General features: G+C 47.8%; 1 protein-coding gene across 2 annotated transcripts in view; it reads right to left on the bottom strand.

Annotated features, from left to right (window-relative positions):
* Kcnab1 (potassium voltage-gated channel subfamily A regulatory beta subunit 1) overlaps positions 1 to 22600 on the bottom strand; it is a 313546-nt gene extending 290946 nt beyond the window's left edge. Inside the window, exon 1 of one of the 2 annotated variants that reach the window (XM_048793903.1) lies at positions 22155 to 22600. In XM_048793903.1, the coding sequence (XP_048649860.1) occupies positions 22155 to 22396 (242 nt within the window). In that variant the 5' untranslated portion in view covers positions 22397 to 22600. The remainder of the gene's footprint in view (positions 1 to 22154) is intronic. The other variant, XM_015486934.2, reaches the window with a different exon arrangement.
* Between the last annotated feature and the right edge of the window lie 1119 nt (positions 22601 to 23719).

Below are 23719 nucleotides of genomic sequence, written 5' to 3'. Positions count from 1 at the left end.
GAGTCCTTCCTTCCTTCCTCCCTCCCTCCCTCCCTCCCTTCCTTCCTTCCTTCCTTCCTCTTTACCAGGGATTTAACCCAGGGGTGCTTTGCCATTGAACCACATCACCAGTCCTTTTTCTATTTTATTTAGAGTCAGGATCTCACTAAGTTGCTTAGGGCCTCACTAAGTTGCTGAGGCTGGCTTTAAACTCTCGATCCTCCTGCCTCTGCATTCCCAGCTACTGGGATTACAGGAATGCACCACCGCACATTTTTCAACCGCACATTTTTCAACATTCATGGAAATGTGGAAGGAGTAACCTGGGTCCCTGGATGACCAAGAAACTGACCTGAGACTCTGTGCTTTTCTGCCTTCCATTTCTCAGTACAAATGTCCATGCAGCCAACGTGGACATTAGAGATGAGGTATTTGGTCATTCTGCTGCCCTTGAGAGAGGACATTGTGCTGTTTCCTGAAGCTGCTTTTCCTTGGCATCGCTAGCTCTGTGTGCTTGTCTGATACTGTGAAAGGCGGGCTCACCCCAACCTCCCTCATCCAACATATCCTGACCTTTGTGTGCTCTGTGGCCTGATAGGCCGGAGGCAGTGCACGCAAACTTGCCTATTGAATGCATAAGTGAATGAGGAGACATCATACGGATTTGACGAACCTCTTGAAGAATATTTAGATAAAGAATGGCTACATGTTAGATATTCTAATACATAGAATTTTTTATATTTTCAAAACTAACTAACTACCTAACTATCTATCCATATATATATATATATATATATATATATATATATTGCATCTTTAAACTGAAAAGCTTCTCACAAGCTTTAAAATGCTTAAGTTTTAAGACAGTCTTGTACCCTGTATTTTAAAATCGTGATGACAGGCAGTGTTCTTTCTCCTGACAGAACAGTTTGTGTCACATCTTACAATTGGGAAAGACTTCAATTGATGAATGTTCGCGTCACTCTGAGAGCACGTGGCTTGCACCTCCCCTAGACTTCCAAATACAGAAGAAAACTTGGAGGGCATTTAGTAGATATAAAAAATGAGACCCTATGAGGTCAGGCCCCAAATAATTTGGCTAGATCTAGAGCAGGGTTCCTGAATCTAGGGGACATCTCTCATCACATTACTTACACCAGGAGAACCTGATCATCCAATCCCAACCTCCACCCACTTCATTTTTCTTTTGGTTAAAAAGTTTTCAAGGGCTGGGCTATAGCTCAGTGGTAGAGCGCCTGTCTCACACGTGTGATGCACTGGGTTCGATCCTCAGCTCCACATAAAATAAATAAATAAGATATCGTGTCCATCTACAACTAAAAAAAAATTACACAAAAAAAGTTATTGAAACGGTTTTTTTGTTTGTTTGTTTTTAAGATACCAGATCTTATACAAGTCAATGCATTTTTCTTCAAAATAAGCATCTTTGAAAATGATACTTTTATTCTTGGCATTGTCGTAGCATAAAACATCTCTGGGGCTTTATGTCATCTTCAGAGAAAGGTTTTCTGTTGGAAAAGAAAGCCAGGAATTACCCAGCTCAGCTCCAGCAATGTAAGGGCTGTCAAATACACGAGCACAACCTGAGAATCCCCTGCACAACCTCCCAGGGGCCTGTGGGCTACTGGGAGAGCTCAGAATAAAAGGGACAGAACCGCAGTCTAAATAAAAACACAGAAGATAGTAAAACCTCATCTGCTCAGAAGAGGAAAGGCAACAGGAGGAGAAAAGGAGTCCTGGTATGGTCATGGCCTCATGCCATTCTGGGAGAGGGTCGGGGCAGTGCCTGCGGTATGTGCCCTGTGTCCTGCTGATTGGGGATTTGCTCCCTTCTTCAGGCTCTTGTTTGCTCACCTAAGCTCTGTCTCCCTCCTCTCCTGCTCCTTCCTCCAGGCCAAGCACAGAGAAAACCCTTCAGGGCAGGTCTCTGACCTGCATCTGCCACACATAGCACTTGTCCTCTAGTGAGCAGCAGAGTTGCAGTCTATGGTGTGACTCCCTATTAGAACCATCTTCTCATCATCCCCAGGGACAGAAGTGTAAATGGGGGAACAGCTTTGCAATTCTTCCTATTGAAGCACCCGTGATCCACTCAGAACACAGGTAAAATTCATTTTCTCTTATGCTGGACTAGCCATGAAGAGAGACAAAAAGTCTTCAAATAATAAGGCAAGGGTATAAAAAGAAAGTTTTAGTGGAAAATAATCTGTAAAGAAGAGACCCGAATCACAGATCTAATGCCTTCAGAGGTGCTACATGACCCACACCACGCTGAACATCTCCTTCAGTTTGGCAGCAGAAATCACCCAAATGAGAGAAGCTCAGCATAATGCTGGTCTCTCTGAACAGCATCAGGAACTTCTGTACGATCTGCGACAGTCGCCCTTCTTTTGGCTGGTAAGCAGCTCACACACCAGGCGTGGCGCTGCCTGCCAAGGCAAAATGAATAAGAACAGGGCCTCTGCCAGGCACCTTCAAGCCCAGTGGGAGAGAGTCCTGTGCACAGTTGATTAAAAGCAGAGGTGTGGGGAAGAACAGACCAGGTGGGATGCTGGTGGATGTGACATTCTTCCCAAGAGCTGGCTCCTCTAGATGGGAGACATCCCTGCCCGTTCCCAGCATGCATGAAGGTTGGAGAGGGTGTTCACTGTGGATACATTTTGAGAAGTCAGCTTTCCTCTCTCTTAGGATATTCGTCTTGCTTTTCCTGCCCCTTGTCTAGGCACATCCAAGCTGCAGGGTTGGCAAACTGCCAACGGGCAGGGGCATGGAAGAAGTGGGTCTTCATCCCTCCAGTGTTGATTCACCATGTTCACAGAACCAATTCCAAAAGGCAGCTCTCTCACAGCCAGTAGGTTGAGAATCAGAGCTGAGGATGACATGCAAGCGGCTTCAGGCTCCACGCCCAGGGCCCACACTGTATTAGAACGCATCCACATCCAGTGCCACCGCAGGGGGGCAGGCCAGCAAGCGATGAATCACCTGGAGCTATCAAGGCTGCAGCACACTGGATGAGTCTTTGCACGTGGCGTCCACACAACATTTGGCCTTGAATTATGATTCTGAGCAGAGTTTGCCATTGCTGCGAAGGGTAATGAATTAGCAAGATGAAGGTTGGAATAAAAGTGCTTCTTCATCTAAATATCTACACCCAGCAAAAAGTTATGATTGGAAACAGACCAACACGAACAGCAGCGACAAAGCTCTTCCCTCTCCTCTCTTTGCCATCTATTTGGCTGGTGCCAGGAAAATGCTCACTGTGGGAATTAAATCTCCAAGACAAACGATGCTTCCCCATGACTTGAAAAATAGCTGGCTGTGCAGACTAACATCATCAGAATGTTCATCAGTGAGGTACATCCTGACGTCTTTTCTATAACAGTTTTGCATACAAGTTACTAAATCAGCCGGCTACCAGGAAGCCACTGGATACTTTCCATAACTCCTGCATCTCTACCATGAGATTGAACTTGAGTGAAAACCAGAGCCCCCACAATCCGACTTGGCTCAAGATAAAGGGACTGTGTGAAATTTTTTAAACATGTCATAGCTCATTTGAAAACCTGAAAAAATTCCATGAAAGCAAAGACAGCCTTAAGGATTTGAGTCTGAGATTTTTGCCTTGAACTTGATTTTACGATGCAGGGCTCTTCTGTTAGATGATGGAGCTGTTCTAAAGCTGCCCTGTCCAACACAGTAGCCACTAGCCTCATAAGGACATTGTTGAGCACCTGAAATGTAGCTAATGCCAACAAGGAATTTTTTTATTTTAATGTTAATTTTTAATAGGCACACTGGAGTAGTGGCTACCATTTAGCAGGTTATGACTCCTATTTTCAAATATTATTAACACTACACATAAACTTAAATATTAAAAGCAGCCATCTAAACTACCTAATTATAACTCATCTGCAATTAGCTACTGATATCAAAGCACCTCAGTTTTGTGGATCCCAGAGCTGACCTTGCAGGATGATTTTCCTTATCTTTCTGATCTTGTTTCTTTCTTAAGTAAATGTCCGTGGGGATTTTTGCTTCCTTTGGTCTAAGTCTGAAGCAGCTAATCAGATGAAGGACATGAAGAGCTGCTCTCTTTCATGAGTGGGCTGCCTCCTTGAAGGCAGTACCAACGTCAGCCTCTTTGGTTTGGAGGTTTCTTGAACCTGAGGGTGAGCATCACTGACAGATCCTGACTCTGGTGGCAAATGCCACGCTTTGCGTCATCATCTGCTGTATGTTCATGAACCAACCCCCATATCCCTTCTAATCAAGAGACCCCGTGCCTTAATAACATCTGTGATTCTCTCCAAACTGACTCTGAATTGCCGAAGATTCTGCTGAGCATTCAATGAAAATAGACAACTCTTCTCTCAAGACCTCCGGGAGGCAGGAACAGACTGGGGCAGTCTCTGATTTAAGAGCTACTTAGCCTGAGTGGTTTGGAGGGTGATGTTTTGCCTTTAGCAGGAGGTCAAGCTTCTTAGTTGATTGGTTGCATAATTGACGCAGTTGGTAAAAACATCCGATTCACATAATTCACAAAAATAGCAGCTATCGTGCTTTGCTACTACTTCCTCTGTCTTACTTGCTAAAAAAGATCCAGTATAAACACTCTTTCTATTCCATTTGGCCTTGGACAATGTTTAGAAAGATATTGCATGATTTCAAGGGACCCAAGCACATCAGTGGTTTTTTCAAAGCTGATCTGTGCCCATCACTGAACACCAGGCAGCCCACACCCAGCGTTCCAGGTGTTCTGAGAGGTTTTGTGGACCCTCAGAATGCTGTCAACATGAAGACCAAGGAAATCCAAACCCAGCCCTGTGCGGGGCCACACGCCTATAATCCCAGCAGCTCAAAAGGCTGAGGCAGGAGGATTGAGAGTTCAAAGTCAGCCTCAGCAATGGGGAGGCACTAAGCAACTCAGTGAGACCCTGTGTCTAAATAAAATATAAAATAGGGCTGGGGATGTGGCTCAGTGGTCGAGTGCCCCTGAGTTCAATCCCCCGTACCCTCCCCCCCAAAAAAGAAATGCAAAGCCACACCATATTTAAGAAAACTACCCGAGTGGTTTTGTTTTTAACAGAGGCAACTAAAGCACACAGTCATGTTTATAAACAATGTTTAAAATATGCTGCTGATAATTCTTCACCCGATTTCGTCTGAACCCACACACCTACCTCGTAGGTAATTAAATCCAAAGCTGCTCAATATGGCAGGATTTTATGAATGAATGTTATGAGAGAAGCCGCGTCCCTCTGCTTACAAGGACCAGCCATCTCAGGTTGTGCCGTAACCCATGTGTAGGTAGGATAAAAATATTTTCACAATGGATAGATGTCTGTTTATATTCAAAAAGAAAATAAGAACGAGGTTGAAATGCTAGTTAGGATCTAGAATCAGCATGAAGGGCCGCTATGGTAGAAGGAGCTCACGGTGCCCAAAGCTGACCACCAACGGTCCAGAGACCGCGAGTCACAGCAACATCCTTTTTCTAACATTAGCGCTGGGGGAACAGGCATTGGTGGGTGTGAACAAATCACGCTTTCAGTTTGGTCATCAGTGAAAGTCCACTAAAGCCACTGTGAAGCAGGAAGCACACACATCAAGGCCTCAGGGAAGGGAAGGGAGGTGTGGTGCAGGTGAGGGGGCATCCAGCTGGTCCACAGCTGGCCCACAGGCCCAGATGGTACCTGCACCAACGGGCCCTGCAGTGCCAAGGAAGGGCAGCCACAGGCCGAGGGAGCCTCCAGCGGCTGGAAAGCAGAGCATGAGTCGTCTGTAATAAACCATAGGAAGGGGTAACGGCCTCGGCCTCGGGAGTGTGGAGATTCCAGGAGCTGCTCTAATGTCAGAAAAGGGAGATGGGACAGCCCTAGGCCCTTGAGCCTCTTTTCCTGCGAATGAGAACAGGCCCCACACACACACACCAGAGCTAGGCGCTGCGCTGCCGCAGGGCTGCACTGCCCTCCTGGAGACGTGGAACCTCGCCTGCCCGCAGATGCAAGAGTCCCTGTCACTGTGCACATGGAAATGGAAACCAGGCACAAAGGTGTGCAGAGCCACCTGGCAATTCCCCTGCATGTCACCGCCCCACACCCTCCCCTCCCCTCCATCCTGCAGTCCTCAACCCTGCCACCTGGGTCACTAAATGGCAAAAGATGTGACAGGAGCAATGCAGAGGAGGAGAAGTATCAGGCACTCACGGTCTCAGAGGTCCACAGACGGCCACTGCTCTGGGCTGAGGTGAGGCAGAACATCATGGAGGAAGGGCGTGGAGGAGGAAAGCCGCTCAGGACATGGCCACCCGGAAGCAGAGAGCGCTGTGCTCACCAGGGACAAAGTATAAACCCAAAGGCACACCCCAGAGACCCACCTCCCCCAGCCACACCCCACCTGCCTACAATGAGCACCCAGTTAATCTCCATCCGAAGGTTAAGGCTCTCAAAACCTAATTATCCACCTCTAAGCATTCTTGCATTGTCTCACACATGAGCTTTGGGGGGACACAGGTTCTCCACAGGTCAGAGGGAATATTTTCACACAAGGGATTTGACCCAGTTGTGGTTGATCCTTGATATTTCTCTGCATGGTAANATCTTTTTTTTTTTTTTTTAGAGAGAGAGAGAGAGAAAGAGAATTTTTTTTTAATATTTTTATTTTTTAGGTTTTTTTTTCGGCGGACACAACATCTTTGTATGTGGTGCTGAGGATCGAACCCGGGCCGCACGCATGCCAGGTGAGCATGCTACTGCTTGATCCACATCCCCAGCCCAACACCTAACATCTTAACCATAACGATAAAATACTTGTAGTGACTTGGGAGGCTGAGGCAGGAGGATCGCGAGTTCCAAGCCAGCCTCAGCAACTTAGCAGGGCCCTACCCTAAGCAATTTAGTTAGGCCCTGTCTCAAGATAAAAAATACAAAGGTCTGGGGATGTGGCTCAGTGGTGAAGGGTTCCTTGTTTCAATCCCATACCAATAAAATAAGGTAATAAATAAAATGGGTTTCTATCCTGTCCATGCACAGCTCTCCCAGAAATTCCTTTTAGCATGTTGTCCTGCTGCTTCTGAGCTCAGGAGCCTTCAGGGTTCAGTATTTCTCATGGCCAGCTGCTGAGGCCTCTTCCATCTCTCGTTCCTGCCTCTTAGCCTCCTCTTAACCCCATCCTCACCAGGAAGGACTGGGACCATGAGGGAGGAGGAAGAGGATGTGGAGAAGAGCAGCCCCTGTTCCTGACTCACATCACGTAAGCTTCTCCACAACCTCACAGGGTAGTTTATTTCTACTTTCCTCATGTCACAAAGTGAATGCTCAGAGGGATAAATAAACATGTCTGTCACTCATCTCGGAAGCTTTAGAATCCAGGTTCCATCCAGATGTGTCTCCAAAATGTGTACTTTTAATCATCACCCTGGCTCCCTACCTCTATGTGAATTTTCCCCCCATTTAAGGCTGTTTGTTGAACTCTTAGTCACCCTTCAAGACCCTGTGCATGATTTGCCACCTGTATGAAGTCATCCCTGACTTTCAATAAGGCATTTTTCACTGGTGCTACTAGGTCACAAGTATGCTTTGAACAACAGCATCACGTGTATCCTGCCAGTCTCCCACTGTCCAGTTGGCAGGGCTCTCTCCCTGACTGTGTGCCTCCTGAGATTTCTAGAGGGAAGGAACACGCCTTTCATTGTTGTGGGTTCAGTGACCCTGCCCAGAGCACAGATGGTGCTCAGTAACTGTTCATCCCAAACAATTTATATGCAGAGAACAGAATCCTAGGTCAAAAGCCTTAGTTGAACTCTTATCTAGAACTTAGCAAACCATCTGGGTGACTGACAGGACATTGCTTAACCTCTTGGAGCCTCAGAAAACTTATTTGTAAAATCAGTGGGGGGAGCATTCTAAATGATCCCAGCACCTCGGATTCTAAGATTTGTACACTTAGTCCTGGTGTGCAAAGAGCATGAGTGGGATGCTGCCATAAGCAGATGAAACGAAACGTGGCCCTTGAATAATCTCACTGACTAAATAGCTGTTGGAGCTTAACTGTATTTATTGGAGTGGGACATGACCAGCCTTATAAATAATCTACTTTATGAGTTTTTAATGTGTCCCTTATTAAATATGCATCACTTTCCATGCTAAATTAAACGTCATTTAAAGCCAATGTTTCCCTTCCTACCTTTGGTTAAATGAGATAAGATTTCTGCTTATTTTAGCATGTGATGAAGTAGACACTTGGGATATGGACTGATAGAGGAAAATATCCCTTTATACATAAAAAGCCAGAGGAGAGCAAAGAACCAGCTCAGGGAATGAAAGCAGGGCAGGCCCTCTGATGGTCAGGTGGTGCCCTCCCAACTCCAAGCGCTGGCCCTCAGGCTCCCCAATCCTGCGCTCACAACATCCAGCTCGTCCCACAGCTGCCCCTCCAGTCTGGACCACGAGAGCATGCAGGGGTCACATAGGTCACCTGGCAGGACCACTCCCTCTTCCCCTGCAGGGTCCTGCTCCCACCATCCCAGGGCAGTAGAGCAGGGGCTGCAGCTCTGCCAAGTGGCTCTCAGCTCCCAGACACTCGTGGTCCAGAGGCCACAGGAATCCAGTCCAACCTAAAGAATCCGCAGGGAGACGGCCTCAGGAGAGAGAGCTGCCATCCCCCTGAAGTGAATTAGGAAGGGTGCAGCCATGGGCAGGCAGGGGTGGAGGGCTTGCCCTGTCATAGGCCCGCCCGTGGCCCAAGAGGTGCCCTGGCCCAGAAAGCAAGTGCAGAGATGCCCAGGGAGAACGAGGCCCTGCCACACTGTGTGTGTGCTGAATCCCAGGTTTTCCCTATGCTGGGCTGTTGAGTTAGTTGAGCCACTGAGTCTGTTCCATAAGGAGACCAGTTTGAGTTGGTTTCTCTGTTACTTGAAGAAACAAAAATTCTGATAGAGATGGTCTGTGCTCGTCAACGTTATGTGTAACATAGAAGGAAGACTTCAGCATGAGTCCATCCACAACCTTCGCCATGGGCTCGAATATCATTATTTGTTGTTGGCTTTGTTTTGTTTTGTTCAGATCTAAGATAGCTAAAGTTATTTCTCTCTCTCTCTCTCTCTCTCTCTCTCTCTCTCTCTCTCACACACACACACACACACATACACACACACATACACACACACACCTGCACATCTTGTTTTGAAGTTCTTTTTTGAGAACATGTAAATTAAATTCTTAAAATCTAAGGAATGATGCTATGATTTAAAAAACTTAATCATATCCATTTTGATCATTAAACATGATCTCTATATGTGTTTAATTTAAAAGATAAACTTGGGTCAATACAAGAGATTTGATTGATGTGGAACATTACACAGACACACACACACACACACACACACACACACACCTACTTACACACTCCAAGGAAATGGATTTGCTGAATAAAATGCAAAAAGTAAATTTAAATGCTCGTTTGAACCCTGGAAGGAGACGCTCTGAGTGTCACGGGGAAGGGTGCAGTGTGGTCAGGAAGGGGTGGCAGGTGTGGTCTCCCTGCCCTCACCTGGGAGCATGGAGGTCACCTCATGAGGACACAGAGCCTTCATGAGGATTGTTTTCAATAAATCAGCTTCTTAAACGTCATCTTCACCAGAAAATCCTTGCGCTCTGGTTCCAGGTTGGGCAATCCGGGTCCTCAGCTGATTAGATTTCCTGCACGTTCGCAGTGGGGAAGGAGATTCAGAGTTGCCCCTCGAGATGGCACTCAGCATCAGGTAGTGCAGAACTGCCTCTAAACATTCCATGTCCACGCGGGGTCTTTGCTTTCTCCTATCCGGCACATCTGTCACAGACTATACACTTCCTGCTCTTGCCGACGTGTGCTTGGCCTTCCTGCAGCCCAGCGCCCCAGTCCTCCCTTCCTGGCTGTCAGCATGCTCACCCTCGCCCTCCGCTTTCTGCCCCTCCTGGAGCCATGCTCTGGTACTCCCCACCTTTCTCTCTTTCCTTCCCTCAGACCCCTTGCCGGCTCTTCTTTTCCTCCCCGCCTCCCAGTGCTAGGGACCCATGTGAAGTCCTGGGGCTTCTTCTCTTTTCTCTCCATGCTCTTTAGCTCATCCCCGGCACAACGTCCTCTCAACAGCCCGATGACACCAAGGTTGAGGTCTTCCTGTCTGGAATATGGATCTCCAGCTCTTGTCCACTTGACATCCCCCTTTGGTTGCCTAGTAGGCCCTTAGCACTTGCGGGTCACTACCCTGAGCGCTGAGCCTCCTCCCTGGGCCTCTTCCTGCAGGCCACTCATTGCATTCACAGCCAGTTGACTTCCCCAAGTCACCAGCCAAGACCCCTGGAGCTCTGTTTTATCATTCTATCTGGACGTCACTCTTAAGACAGACCCGGGATCCAGCTCCTTCCCACCATCTCCACCCTGGTTCAAGCTGTGGCCACCTCTTGGCCTGGGTGATCACAGGAACTTCCTCATCAGTAATCCTGCTTCCACTTTCCAACCTCTTTCCAAATTGGTATCCAGATGCATCTGGCAGGAACGGTTCCCACCATGCTGCTCCTTTGGACAATAAATGAAGGTCTCCATGCCATTCAGACTAGAAACCGACAGCTTTAAAATGGGTTACAAAATCCTGCACAACTGGCCTTTCACATGTAAAAACATTGACTGTGCCCCAAAAGATCTGCTGCTGCACCCGAGTCACCGTCGAGCCCCTGGGAATGTCTTTCCCTATTCAGGTACTCTTCTGTCCCTGGGCCTGGGGCCGTGCAGGACCCTGCTCAGTATAAATTCACAGGGATCCTCAGGCCATGGGGCGTCAGTTCCACCTCTGGCGGGCTGCAGGTCAGCCACACAGCCATCTTGTCTACACGGCCAAACTCCAATAAAAACTCTTGTGCCACAATGCTCAGGTGAGCTTCCCTGGAGGGCAGCACCCCACAGGTACTGTCACCCACTGCTGCTAGGAGAAATAGCACTTTTTTGCTGCAATAGACCTGTGAGTCCTTCTAGTGCCTCCTGGCACCTGAGGTGGCCTTGGCCCTCGGCAGATGCAGGCCTCCCTATGCCTCTTGAGGCCCCTCCCTGCTACGTGTCCTTCATTCATTCTGCTCCTGCCCCATAAGCTCCCTTGGTGCCTGTCCCTGTGACTGGACTCTGTCCACAGTGTGCCTCCCAGACACCTCTGCAGTGGTCTTTTTCACTTCCTTCAGGCCTCAGTTCTCAGCTAGGTCTTCCCTGGCTACTACAGAATTGGAACGGCTCTCTGGTGCACACCTCATCCTCTGTGGTTGGTGTCTCTGCAGAGGCGTTGTCCCATTTAAGTGCTGCATGTCCTGTGTGCTTACTTTGCTTCTTGTCTGCCTCCTCCATTGGGGTGAAATCCTCCAGGGAGTGAAGAACTTGTCCTGTGTCCACTGCCACACCCCAGAGCTTGACACCAGGTGGCCACCCGGGGCAGGGCTGATGAATGGAAGGGTACGTTTGTGTCTGGGGGAAAGAAATAGCTAGACAGTTCAGCCAAAAATAGACATTGTTCCAAAAGCAGAAGGAACTGGTTAGTGGTCACACAAAAGGAGTTCATAAAAAGAAAGTCACCAAAGTATTATGCAATGTGCGTTAGTAGATTTGGCCACAAGAACCTGATTTTCCATGTCCTAAGAGAATTGTGTCAACATTTTAAATGAGACAGTCATGAGGCGAATTATTTAACCCAGATAGCAATCCAGAAACCATGAGGTAGTGAACGTGGGTGAGAAACAGAAGGCCCTTGGAGAGAGCTGGCCCTGAGGAAGGGGAAAAAGAAGACAGCTGGACCCCACCCACTGCCGCTGAACTTCACCCAGGGTGCGCTTAGCTAAACCCCTGGAGTGGAAGGGCAGACTCTCTCGTTGCCATTGGCCAGTCCCAGTAGCACCAACAACCCCTGCTGAGTCGAATGGCAGGGTCTTGTCCAGCGAGGTCATACAATGGGGCCAGACCCAAGTGGGACTCAGAGATCTGAGGTGGCATTAACGAAAATATTCCTTAGCTGAGGGCCAGTGATGGAAAAGTCTGACAATACACTAAGAATCAAAAGATCTCATCACGACCCACAGTCATGATCACTAGTGAGAGAGAGAATTTTCCAGTGTATTTACCATTTAATCTACAATGACCAGGAGTCCCAGAATCCCAATGGGAGGTTGGCCTTCCTGTCTTATCCCCATCTTTTTGGAGATGATAATGAGATGATGACTCTTCTTATAATGATAAGGAAATGGAAAATTGTGAGAAAAAGAGTAAGCTTAAAGAGGACCAGCCAACAGGGCTGACGGACAAGGATAGGTAGAAAAGAGGAGCTGGTGGTAGGCACGTGCGACCCAGGGCTCTGACTGTAGGAGCATCAGACATCAGGACATCCTCACCTAGAATCTCACTGAGGAAGCACCACATGGGGTAGAAGCAAGGAAGACACTGGGTGAAAGCCAGGAGTGTCTCGTTCTGGTTAAGGTAAACCAGGACCCCACTGTGGACAGAGATGCCACAGAACTTTCTGAAAGAAAGTATAGTGAGAAATTTGTATTGGTCAGTGTTCTCCAGAGAAACAGGCAACAGGAGAGAGATGGGTGGGTGGATGCGTAGGTTGTTAGATAACAGGTGGAGAAAGAGATACATAGGTAGGTAGATAGATGATAGGTGGGTAGGTTGACATACCCAGAATAATGTTCAACCAAGTGTCTGGGTCCCCCATGGCCCAGTCAAGTTGACATATAAGATCAATCATCACAAACTCAACTTCTAAGCATCTTAAAGACTTTAGGACCTATTTCCTAAGGGAACATGTGGTCCCCCCAAACCACGGTCTCAGACAAGAATCCCTCCCCATGATGCTTTTAGTAATGGAAGAAAGTTAGGAATAAGTGGTAGGGAGACTGTGGAGGTGGAGCCAGGTGCGGCCACTCCCTGTGCAATTAACCCAGCACATCCTCCCAGGGAACCGTGGAGGCTTGTTTGTTCCATTCCTGCTTAATGATTCACCCATTCAGCAAATATTTATTGAGTTCCACACTAGATGTCAGATTCTGAGAATGTAGCAATTAGCCATATGGATGCGATCTCTCCATCCTGGAATCTGCACTCCGGTGGGAGAGACAGAAACACACAGTAAGCAGTAAGAGTGCTGAGCACAGGAGGAATCGGGGCAGAGGGAGAAAGTGCTAATTTAATGGTTCTTACAAAGAAGCTACAATGAGGTTAGCCTCTTGGGAAAGGAGGTACAGGCGTGCCGGTCTGACACGCTGGGCACCTGGGAAAGCAGCAGTAGCTTTTCTGAAGCCATGAGCAGCCTCTGTGTGCACACTCGTCCCTGTGCTGAATCACAGAGTGCTGCGAAATTCCACGGGAGGGTGAATCTCTGACCTACGACAGACCCTCCCAATTCTAACATGAGACCATGAGCTGCAGCCTCCACACCCACACTCTCCACGGTCACAGCCTCTACCTCATTCTGCCTTTACCATGCAGAGAAATATCAAGGATCAACCACAACTGGGTCAAATCCCTTGTGTGAAAATATTCCCTCTGACCTGTGGAGAACCTGTGTCCCCCCGGCAGCTCCCACAGTGGGCTGTCAGGGACCTGCGGCCAGAATCCAAGCTCTCATCTACTCAGGGCCCAGCTCATAATCTGCCTTTGCCATTGGCTGCTGCTCAGCCTCCTGGGGTGGCTCCCTGGCCTGGCTCACTGATGGGCATCTGCCCTAGGGGCTGTGTGGCACCAAAGGGACCCAGCCTGTGTTCCTGCTCGCCCTCCATCTGCCTGCAGGGCTCACAGGGACTCCACGCAGCGCCTGTGACCCCAGAATGCCACACCAGCACCCCTCTTCCTCATGGATGTGCTGAGCAGGTGAACACAGATGGCCAGTGTGCCTTTGAGAGCCACCTTAGCTGTGGAGCTAAAGTTCCAGATGGGAGCAGTGGCCAGTGACTTTCATAGACAGTGACGCTGCACCACTCCCCCTGGAGGCAGGCCTAGGATTAGCCACCTACGATCACCTCCCTCCCTGGACCAAAATGAACCCTGAGCTGTTCTGATTGAAGAAGAGCTAACAGACCTAACACCAGAACCCAGCACGTGATCCCATGCTGAGCCGGACGTGCAGAGGAAAGGAGGCACAGAGGTTTTCTTACATTGGCTGACAAAATTGAGCACAGGCGCAGGTGTTAGCACAAACTGCCTGAAATTGGTAACTGCAATGGGAACACACACAAGAGTGTCCTTCTTCTTAAGTGACAGTGAAGAGTAATGGGCACACTTCCTTTCAAAGGCTTGGAAAATAAACAGGGAAGTGGCCGTGAGCTTAGGAGAGCCCAAGGGAAAAAAAAAAATCAAATGGGGCCAAAAAGTCAATAGGTTAGAGGATAAAGATTTCCTTTACATTATTCTTGCTTCTTTCTGTAAGTCTGAAATCATTTGCAAATAAAAAAGGATTGTTCATTAGTTTCATTTTGTTTTAAAGAACTGGCCTTAAGAACTAAATCACCTGTTTGAAAACAGCTCTGCAGCTAGCTGGACTCCACCCGGAGAGAGTCATCTCCTTAGATAGCACACATTGTGAAGACACTCTAGTAAAAAGTACATCTCTGAATTCTTAGGGAGGTTAATTATGGGCAGGCAGAAGAGCCTCTGGCTGGGAGGCAAAGGGGCGAGTCATGGAGACGTGACCCAGGTAGCTGTAGGTTCGCAGGAAGGTGAGGCAGATGAGCAGGGCAGGGTTCTGAAAACACCTTGGGTCTGAGCTGACCTCACCCCAGGCCATGCAGACACCTCCCACTCCAGACTCTTTCGGATTCCCAATTCCGGGCATCTGCCTTTGATTGACTGTCCCTCTTTGCCTGTGCCTGCCAAGGGGCCAAGGCACCAAAAGATACCCTGCGATGTTGCTTTTCTTTTCCTTTGGACCATGATCGGAGCTCTGATGTGTTCTCAGCATGTCCTGCGCTAGGGCATCTGGAAATTTTCTCTGTGAAACACCCAACTGGGCTAGGCTGTGGTAACGTGCCTACTGTGGGACCAGGGCTTCTCAGAGCACAGGGAGCAGGCCTGCTGTGCTCCTTGTTCCTTTCTCACTGTGGAAGATTCCCCATTTTCACAGGGAGCTACAGACATTCAGTCCGGCTCTGGTCTGGGATTGCCTGGACAGTCTCCTCTGGCTGCCGCCCAGGGCCCAGGAAGCTTCCTTTTCTTTATGAAATAGCGCCCCCCAGCGGCATGCGCAGCACCTCGGGGAACTCGGGAATCAATCAAAAACACTTGTTTGGCCTGTGTTTGCAGGTTTCCAGCTGTTCCTTGTTTTCAGATGAAACTGCTGTCAATTTCTTTATGAAAAAAACACAGTTCGTGTGACCCAGTGTTGTTCTCTGGCTCTGAACTTCCAACTTTTAATTATGCTACATGAACAAAGTAACTTTACCCAGGAAATCAAGTGGAAATTTTCAAAGCAGATTGAATTTCTGCCCCATAAATAAAGGTTCAAGCAGCATTCATGCTAAAATCCGAAAGCATTTTCTGTCTAAACTGACCCTGTCAAAACATATCTGCTTTAGAACTTCTGCTCCATTTGACAGGAAGCACCCACAGTCGCTGCTATAGACAGGCCCTCGGCCCACCTTCCAGGCCCTCCACCTCAGCCTGTCCAGGTTTCAGGCAGCCACCCGGTCTTGACCTGGTCCAGACCCGGTCCATCTCAGCTCATCTACATTCTCCCAGGAATATAGATGTGGGAGAGACATAGCCTGAGGGCTCAGAGAAAACAAGCACAGGCCCCGTGACTGGCCAAATTAGGCCAGCCTAAAATAAGTCGTGTGGGCATTTTTGAATGCCACCTCCTGCACAGGGCGCATTGTTTCTAGGCTACTGGTCTCGGCAGTCATGGCCGTGGCTCCTTCTGGAGCAGGTCTGCTTGTGTGGAGCAGTCTAGGAAAAGAGCAGGCCAGGAGGGCACCGTGAACAGGTGCCAGGAGAGGAGGTTGCTGGGATGGTTAGGTACAGGAGTGCCACACAACTCTGCCACTCCATCACCTGCACTGCTGTGAAAAGCAGGACAGATGACACCTTCCAGCTGCCAACGATGAGCGCCTCAGCACAAACGGCATCATCAGTGAAAAAAGGCATGCTATCCTCATGTTATAGATAGACAAGCTAACGGAGGACCCAAAAAAGAAGGAGCAAAGAGCCTGCGAGACATCATGTACTGACTAAGACAGGCCCTGGGAGAGGTGTGCAGAGAGAAAAGCAGTCCCACTTATCTTCAGAACTCTCACTTCAAGATCAGTGAAAACTATCTCTTTCCAACATGCTGCCCCTCATCTCTGAGCAAAGCTCTTGGCTGGTCCTCTCCAGTTCCTTCCCGTCTTCTCCACCTCTTCCCTCCTGCTGTGTGTAGCCAGTCCCAAGCCTTCCCTGGTCCAGTCTGGAAGTCCTTCCTGCATGCTGGGGTCTGAGGTCAGGCCTGGCCTATGTCCTGACTCATTGGCCATCCAGGAGCTGAGCCAGTGCCATTGCCCTCTGCAGGCTCACTTCCATTGTCACAGAAGCCCCTGAGCTCTGCCATCTCCTTCCAGGAAGTGCTCAGCCAGGGCAAGTCACTAGGAGAGGGGCTGCAGGGTGGGAGTTTCAGCCCTTTTAATTGCAAATATTTCTATTCTAGACACACTGGAGTCACTGGAAATACAGAGGTTGGTGAAAGGTGTCTCCATATCACATCATCTGGACAGCAATTGAGCCCAACCTTCCATGAGGATGTTCTCATGAAATAGGAGCCCACGTGGGAGGTGAAAAGAAAGAAAAAATAACATGTTCTCAGGGGGTCCCAATGAGAGAATGGAGGAATTTGTCCAAGCAGATGACAGACAGGCAATGATGTACTCAGAAGTATGCAAGATTTGATTTGTGGGTATTTTTATTTTCCGTTCCTTTTTAGGTAGATCACACACTTTTCCTTTCCAGCTCTAAAGATGGTTTAGGGACAGATTCCCAGGACTGGGTGAAAAGGAGGCTGGAGCAGGGCACCTGGGCTCCCACCCTGTAGGCATAAGCTCAGCGACTGCACACGGTGACATGTCACTTTTACACCACTGTGATGCTAGTTGAATGAGGCCCTCTGTATAGCCAAGGAAGCTGAGACTCAGCAAGGTTGTATAATATAGGAGAAATTAGGGGCTGCAGCACTGGTGGTGGGTAACGTGCTACTGGTAGCCGAGCCAGGGAACCTTCCTGAATCCTGGCTGGCTGGATTTGGTCCCTCACCCACATAAAAAACAAGCAAATGATATGAAAAGGAAAAATAAATTTAATTCAGTTTGGCCCAAACTAGGGGAAAGCAGCCAATCTCCAGTAGTCCTAAAGAAGGGTTACAATCACCAGAATGAAAGCCAGGAGATGTAGATTTAACCAGGCTGTGCTGCCAGGACATGTCACAATTCCTGTCCTCAGCCCTGGCTGGCACCACCTGAGCTTTGGGAGCAGTTTCTCAGCTTCCATTGAGATGGAGAAAATAGAAAATGGTGGGGGTGTGCATTTTAGGGCTTTTAATTTCCAAGGGGCTCTGTTACAGAGGTTACTTTGGGTGTCTTTCTGCTCCATAACTTCTGACAGGATGCACCCAGCTTTAGCGGCACACAGGCCTGAGCAGTTCAGTGCAAAAGCAGGGCAGGATTACCAAGGCTGTGAGCTCCAACCCTCATCCTCCTGGCCGGACAGTGCAATGTTGATGGTAAGACCCACCAACAGCCACCTGCAACTCCCTGCCTGCTGCAGAGACTGGGCCATGCTAGATTCTTCGGGCAAGGAGGACCTGTGGGAAGAGCCTAAGCAGGGAGAGACATGCCGAGCAGAGACTCAGTGGTTCCGGCAGGGGCAGGGGCAGGGGCAGGGGCAGGGGCAGGGGCAGGGGCAGGGGTAGGGAGGTTTGTGTGCACAGGAGCTGGACCAAAGCCAGCTGCAGAGGCGAGGAACAAGAGGGAGCCTGGACAGTAGAACAGAACGGCACATGCGCCCGGGTCTGCAGCGTCGCTGGAGGCTGAGTGTGTGCGTGCATGGATGTGAATGTGGGGGCCAGGGGGTCACGGGGGCAAGGGACTGGAAGCCAGAGATAAGCATGGAATGTGGATACTGCACGCACTGGACCCACAGGACAGGGGTTCAAGGCCCAGCTCTGTCGTTCGTTGGAAAGGAGACCCCAAAGAGTCAAGAGCAAGCAGATTATGGCTGAGGCCTGTCCCCTCTGGATAATTCCTCCCCCTGTCCTTTTCTTCATATACGGGCTTCGCCCCACCTTCAGCTCAAAGACTCTAGAAAGACTTGTCCTTGGTTGGCAAGTGACACAGCTCTCTGTTTTATTTTCAGTTGTTTCATTCCATGAACCTAGACAGGCCCCATCCTTGTCAAAAAAATAATAACTAATAATAGTAATAACAATAGAGGAATGTGACTCATTCTCAGGGGGGTTTTAGGCACAAATCATTCCCAGTTTCAAGCCTGCCTCCTTCTTGCGCTGTTCACACACTGGCCTTGGTGACACTATCTGGCGTGATGCCTCCAGAGGGCTCCACAGGGCAGGGCCCCAGGGACCTCTGGCTGTGTTGGCATGGGGGAAGCTGTCTTCTGCCCACAGAAGGAGAACCCCAGGTGGATCTGCCCATCAGGAAAAGTGAAACACTGCTCAGCACCTGGCTCTCTCTACCTCAAAGACTGGTGACATAGGTGACATGTGCCACTCCAGGACCCTTCCATTTGGTGCTGGAAAGTGCAGGCCCACCTTCTGCAGCTACACTGGCCTGTCCACAGTGCACTCCGCTCCCAGCTCTGCTGCCTGATTTTTGTCCTTGATGTTCCCATTTTTTTCTTCATCTTTATATTAAATTTCATCTTTCTGAATTACACGCATCCATGCCCCTTAAATGCCTCAAGAAACCAAGAGGTTTAAGATTGAACTCAAATATCATGCACAACCAAAGGTTTTGTCATAGACCAGGAGCCAGCCAATGACCCACCAGCCGAATCCTGCCTGCCACCCATTTTTGGATGGCCCAAAGAAACCTTTTTAGGTTTTTCAGTGATTTGGGTGGGTGGGTAAGGCCTGTGATATGGGAGAATTACATGGTGTTCAATATGAGTGTCTATAGTCACATGAGAACACAGCGATATCCACCCACTCACCTGTGGTCAATGGCTGCCTCCCCTTGCTACAGCGGGAAGGTCAGCAGCTCTGACGCAGCCAGGTGTGGCCCTCAAGCCTGAAATTTTCACCATCCAGCGATTTACAGGTAAAGTTGGCAGATCCCTGGATCAGACTTCATTCTGCATTTGTTAGCATTTCTCCTGCCAACGTGACACCATAGAATTCCTGCCAAGTTAAGTTTTTACTGCATCCTTGCTGAGTCTAGATATTTTTTGTGCATTGGTAAAACTACCCCTCAGTATAGTCAACCTTGACTCAGGTGCGCGTTATGGTCTGGCTTGGAGTTCAATGCCATGTAAGAGAGTCTCTTAGCAGTGACTAACAGACCCTCGTGATGACTAACCTATAGTTTATAGTCACTAATAAAACAAATTTTAAAACTCCTATTTTTGCTGAGAAGGCTGAGCCAGCAAAAGGAGCTACTTCACAGGGCTCTCAGACTTGTTTCCCCCGGTTTCTTTCCGATCGACACGTGTGTTTGCACATTTGCTGATCTGTTCCCTTTTCTGGTCAACTTAGATAGAAATAAACCAAGTCTCCATGGAAACACAACATAATGTATCTCTCACAGATGATCGAGGCCCCGGCAGCTGGTACAGGCTGAAGGTTGCAATGGCATTTGACCAAATTAGGAAGAGAAGCGGTTCCCTGGCTCCTCCAGACCCTGAATCCTAAAGCTCAGCTTGGAAACCCATGCGGTGTGGATTAAGGTGACTACTTTCTTTTTTTCTGGGCATTTCTTTTCTTTTTTTCTTTTATCAATGTATGTTTCAGGTAAGGGGCTTTCATCTCCCCCCCACGCTTATACAGACACTACCGAGTAAATGGAGAGAGCCTGCGCTTAGTGAGCACCCATTGTGTTTGGACATTTATGAGTCACGTCTGGAGCAATGTGACAGTCCTAAAACTGGCAGGGCTGGAACTTGAACTCTGGTCTGCTTAACTCCAAAGTGATTTTCTTTCCACAGCAAGTAAAATAATATCCTTTAAATATTAAGGACACAGAAAAGCCAAGAGGTCTTGTAACATAGCTTATCCCTTTTTCCTGGGGGTAAAATCAGAATAGAGTAGAATACATAGGTCTGCTCATCCAGGAGCCTCCGTGAGCAGGCCTGGCCTCCCCAGGCATCAGGAAGAATTTTCCCAGACCTGTGTTCTCCAACTGATGGAGAGTGCTGGGCATAGAGGTCTAGGGAGCAGGTTGAAGGCTGACCGCCCCCTCGGGCAGGTGGACCCCAGGCCTCACCTTCCACAGAGGCTACTTTGCTTTCTCTTGTTTTAAGACATAGTCCTCTGCTTCATAATCCTTCACAGTACTGTCCCGGAGGACATTTATGTCTGAACACAGCACAAGATATGGCAGAAATATAAGAACCAGGATTTCTGAAGGGAGTATGTGCCCCTGCAGGTTCACGCAGAGCTCATGCTAACACTCCCTCCAGTGACGAAGACATGGAAAAAGATTGGTTTTTAAAGGAACAGTCCATCCTCCCCTTCTCTGAATCTCCAGTCACACTATACCATCACTAGGACCACGGAGGGTCATGACAGAGGGAAAGGAGGGCAGCCCCCTGCATCCCACCAAGCCTGAGTCCCTGGAGAGGTGGCGAGACTCTTCTAGGCTCCCCTCAGAGGCATGATGGGATGGCTGTCCTTCACTCCCTGTGAACTCAGGAGTTCACTCCTCTTCTGCGCAAGCCATTTGTTACATAAAGAGTCTATGTAAAATACTTTGCTCTCCAGAGAGGAGCCATATCATCGCAAATTGCTTTATTAATAAAATTAGCCATTAAATTAGAGCAGTAGCTACTGTACTGAAATAGACCTTAAGATTATGAGAAGATGAAGTCACTGGGGACATTTTGTACATCAGAAATAATCTCACTCTGAGAAACAGAAGGTTTGAGTTTAGCTAGGGTGGCCATTCTTTACAAATACTAACTGCTTTTTCTGATTCCAGGACCCTGTCCTTCTCAATGGCTTTTACTCAACTGCCAGGGTGTTTAAATCCCTAGGTGTTGGCTGGGCACAGTAGCACACACCAGTGACTCGGGAGGCTGAGGCAGGAGGATCACGAGTTCAAAGACAGCCTCAGTAATTTTGAGTAGCCCTAAGCAACTTAGTGAGAGCCTATCTCAAAATAAAATATAGAAAGGGCTGGGGACATGGCTCAGTGGTTAAGCACTTCTGGGTTTAATCCCTGGTACTCCCCCGCCCACAAAAATAAATAAATAAGAATAAATAAAGCCCTGGACATCAGTCAAGGAAGCCCTTGCTGCTGGGTGACTTAGCTAAACACAGCATAGCTTACAGAATATTTAGACATTAATTGCTCTGAAAAAGAATGATATTTTGCATCTCAGTGCAATTTACAAAGACTGTTCATCCAACCCCATACCAGGAAAATACATCTTCCTTTCATTAATCTTTCATAGAATAAATAATGGTATTGGGATTCTAGCACACAACCAGTAATTTTTCTTGGGCTACATTGATAAAAAGTGCTGTCATTTCAAGAAGAACTCAAACTACTTTATTAGCTATTGGCACACACCACATGATTCAGGGTTAGAAGAAAATAACAGATTTTAAGCTCAGGCTACTGTAAAAAACAATTCTGCTCAACTTATAAATTGCCTGAGGAAGAATGGAGTCCCTATTCATCATTTTGACCTGCTAAGTCACCCACCTGCTCAGCCAACCGTATTCTACTGGCAGCACGTGGTTGACCTTCCACAGGTGAGCTCAACTGTCTCTGTGAGCAAAGAGGATAAGTGAAAACTCAAAAAATAAGGCATGCCAAGAAGAGGGCTCCTGCTTTTATTTTTCTTTTATTTATATCGTTTTGTTTTGCTATTTCAAATCTTATTTCTTTAATAGCAATGACCTTTGACTTCAGTGCCATGCCCTGGTTGGGTAATATCGCAATTGACAGTACCTGTACACCATGCCCGTCTGCGCCTTGGTGGTTTCCTGTAGCGAAATTCCATGGACGCGTAAAAACTTCTCCAGATATTTCCGTTCTGCAGCTCCACTGGGCCGAACAGGCCAGCAAACTGCCTGGGGCTGGGTCTTGGTCACTGTTAGATGTCGTCTGCATTTGAGAGCAGATTCACTGGATTTAGGCAGCCCCAACTTGGGGCTGGGGATGTCCGCACAGGCAGGTTTGTACAGATGCATGTCTCCAAACTGGAAGAGGCAAGCTGACCGCACAGTGCTCCTCCCTGAGGCTGGCCGTGATCAGCTCGGGTTTTCTGGCTTTGGGGTGTCCCTAAAAGGGATCTGCTTGTTTTCTTTAGATTTTCTTTACTGTTTTCTTGCACACAAGCAGGTTCCTAAGTCCCCAGCAGAGCTGTGGGTTACATGTCTCTGCCAAGTCCTGGGCAAAAAGTGACCGAGTCCAGTCACTATTCTTGTGCCTTATTTAAAGTTCTCAGAGTTAAACGTAAGCAAGTATGTATCGGCCCCGGGGAAAAAATATGGGCACTCTTTCCCATGTCTTTCTATTTAGGTAAAAGGAAATATTTTGGTAGGAAGTGGGCCAACGCTTTGGTTTTCATCAGGACCAAAAGGCCGTGGGGATGATTCATACATGGGCAATGAGACCTCTTGAAATCAGCACATTTTTATAACCAAATTGTCTTTTATACTAGCAGCATGATCATTTGGCTAAAAAGTCCACTACCTTTTTTTTTTTTTTTTCCCAGATGTTGCTGTTGACTATAGGAAAAATCAATAAGGTGGATGTAGGAAGTCAAAGGCCCACACCAACACAGCCAGCAGTCTTGAAAAGAGGGTAAGAGCAGGTGGGTGAGAAAGGAGAGCCGGCCCACAGGAGCGCCCGGGGCTCATGGACATTCACAGGGAGGACAAACACGGAAGCAGATAAAATCAATGAACCTGGCCTATACCTTGTACTTACACAAAATTAACTCAAATGGATCATGAACCTCAAAGCAAAATGTAAAACTCTAAAACTTCCAGCTAAAAATAGGAGAAAACCTTTAGGAGCTAAAGCTAGGTGAAGAGCTCTTAGACTTGGCCCCAAAAGCATGGGCCACATAAGGGAAAATAAAAAATTGAATCTCATCAACATGAAATACTTTCTCTATCAAAGACCTTGTGGAGAGTATTTAAAAAAAAAATATATATATATATATATATATATATATATATATATATATATATGAAAGAAAGAAAAAAATAGGCTGGGAGAAAATATTTGCAAAGTTACATGTTCATTGCTTAAGTTATAGAGTCTATGGTGATTTATTAGGAGAGCCTAAACCAGGACATTGATAAGGAAAAACTATATCACTAACATCATGAACTGAAAACCTTATTTAAAATATAATATAATGCAATCTGTAAAAGATATAACAAAAATGCAGCAAATGTGCCCACTGCAGGTGCCCACTGTGGGTGTCAAGAGACACAAAGGAGAATCCTGCTTCTATTAAAGAGATTAAGAGGTGTATGAGAGGTGTATTTGAGATATTTTAG

This window comes from Marmota marmota, unplaced genomic scaffold (genome assembly GCF_001458135.2).
Source record: "Marmota marmota marmota unplaced genomic scaffold, marMar, whole genome shotgun sequence".
Taxonomy (NCBI): domain Eukaryota; kingdom Metazoa; phylum Chordata; class Mammalia; order Rodentia; family Sciuridae; genus Marmota; species Marmota marmota.
Note: the sequence above shows the minus strand (reverse complement) of the source record. Positions and strands in the feature narration are given on the sequence as shown.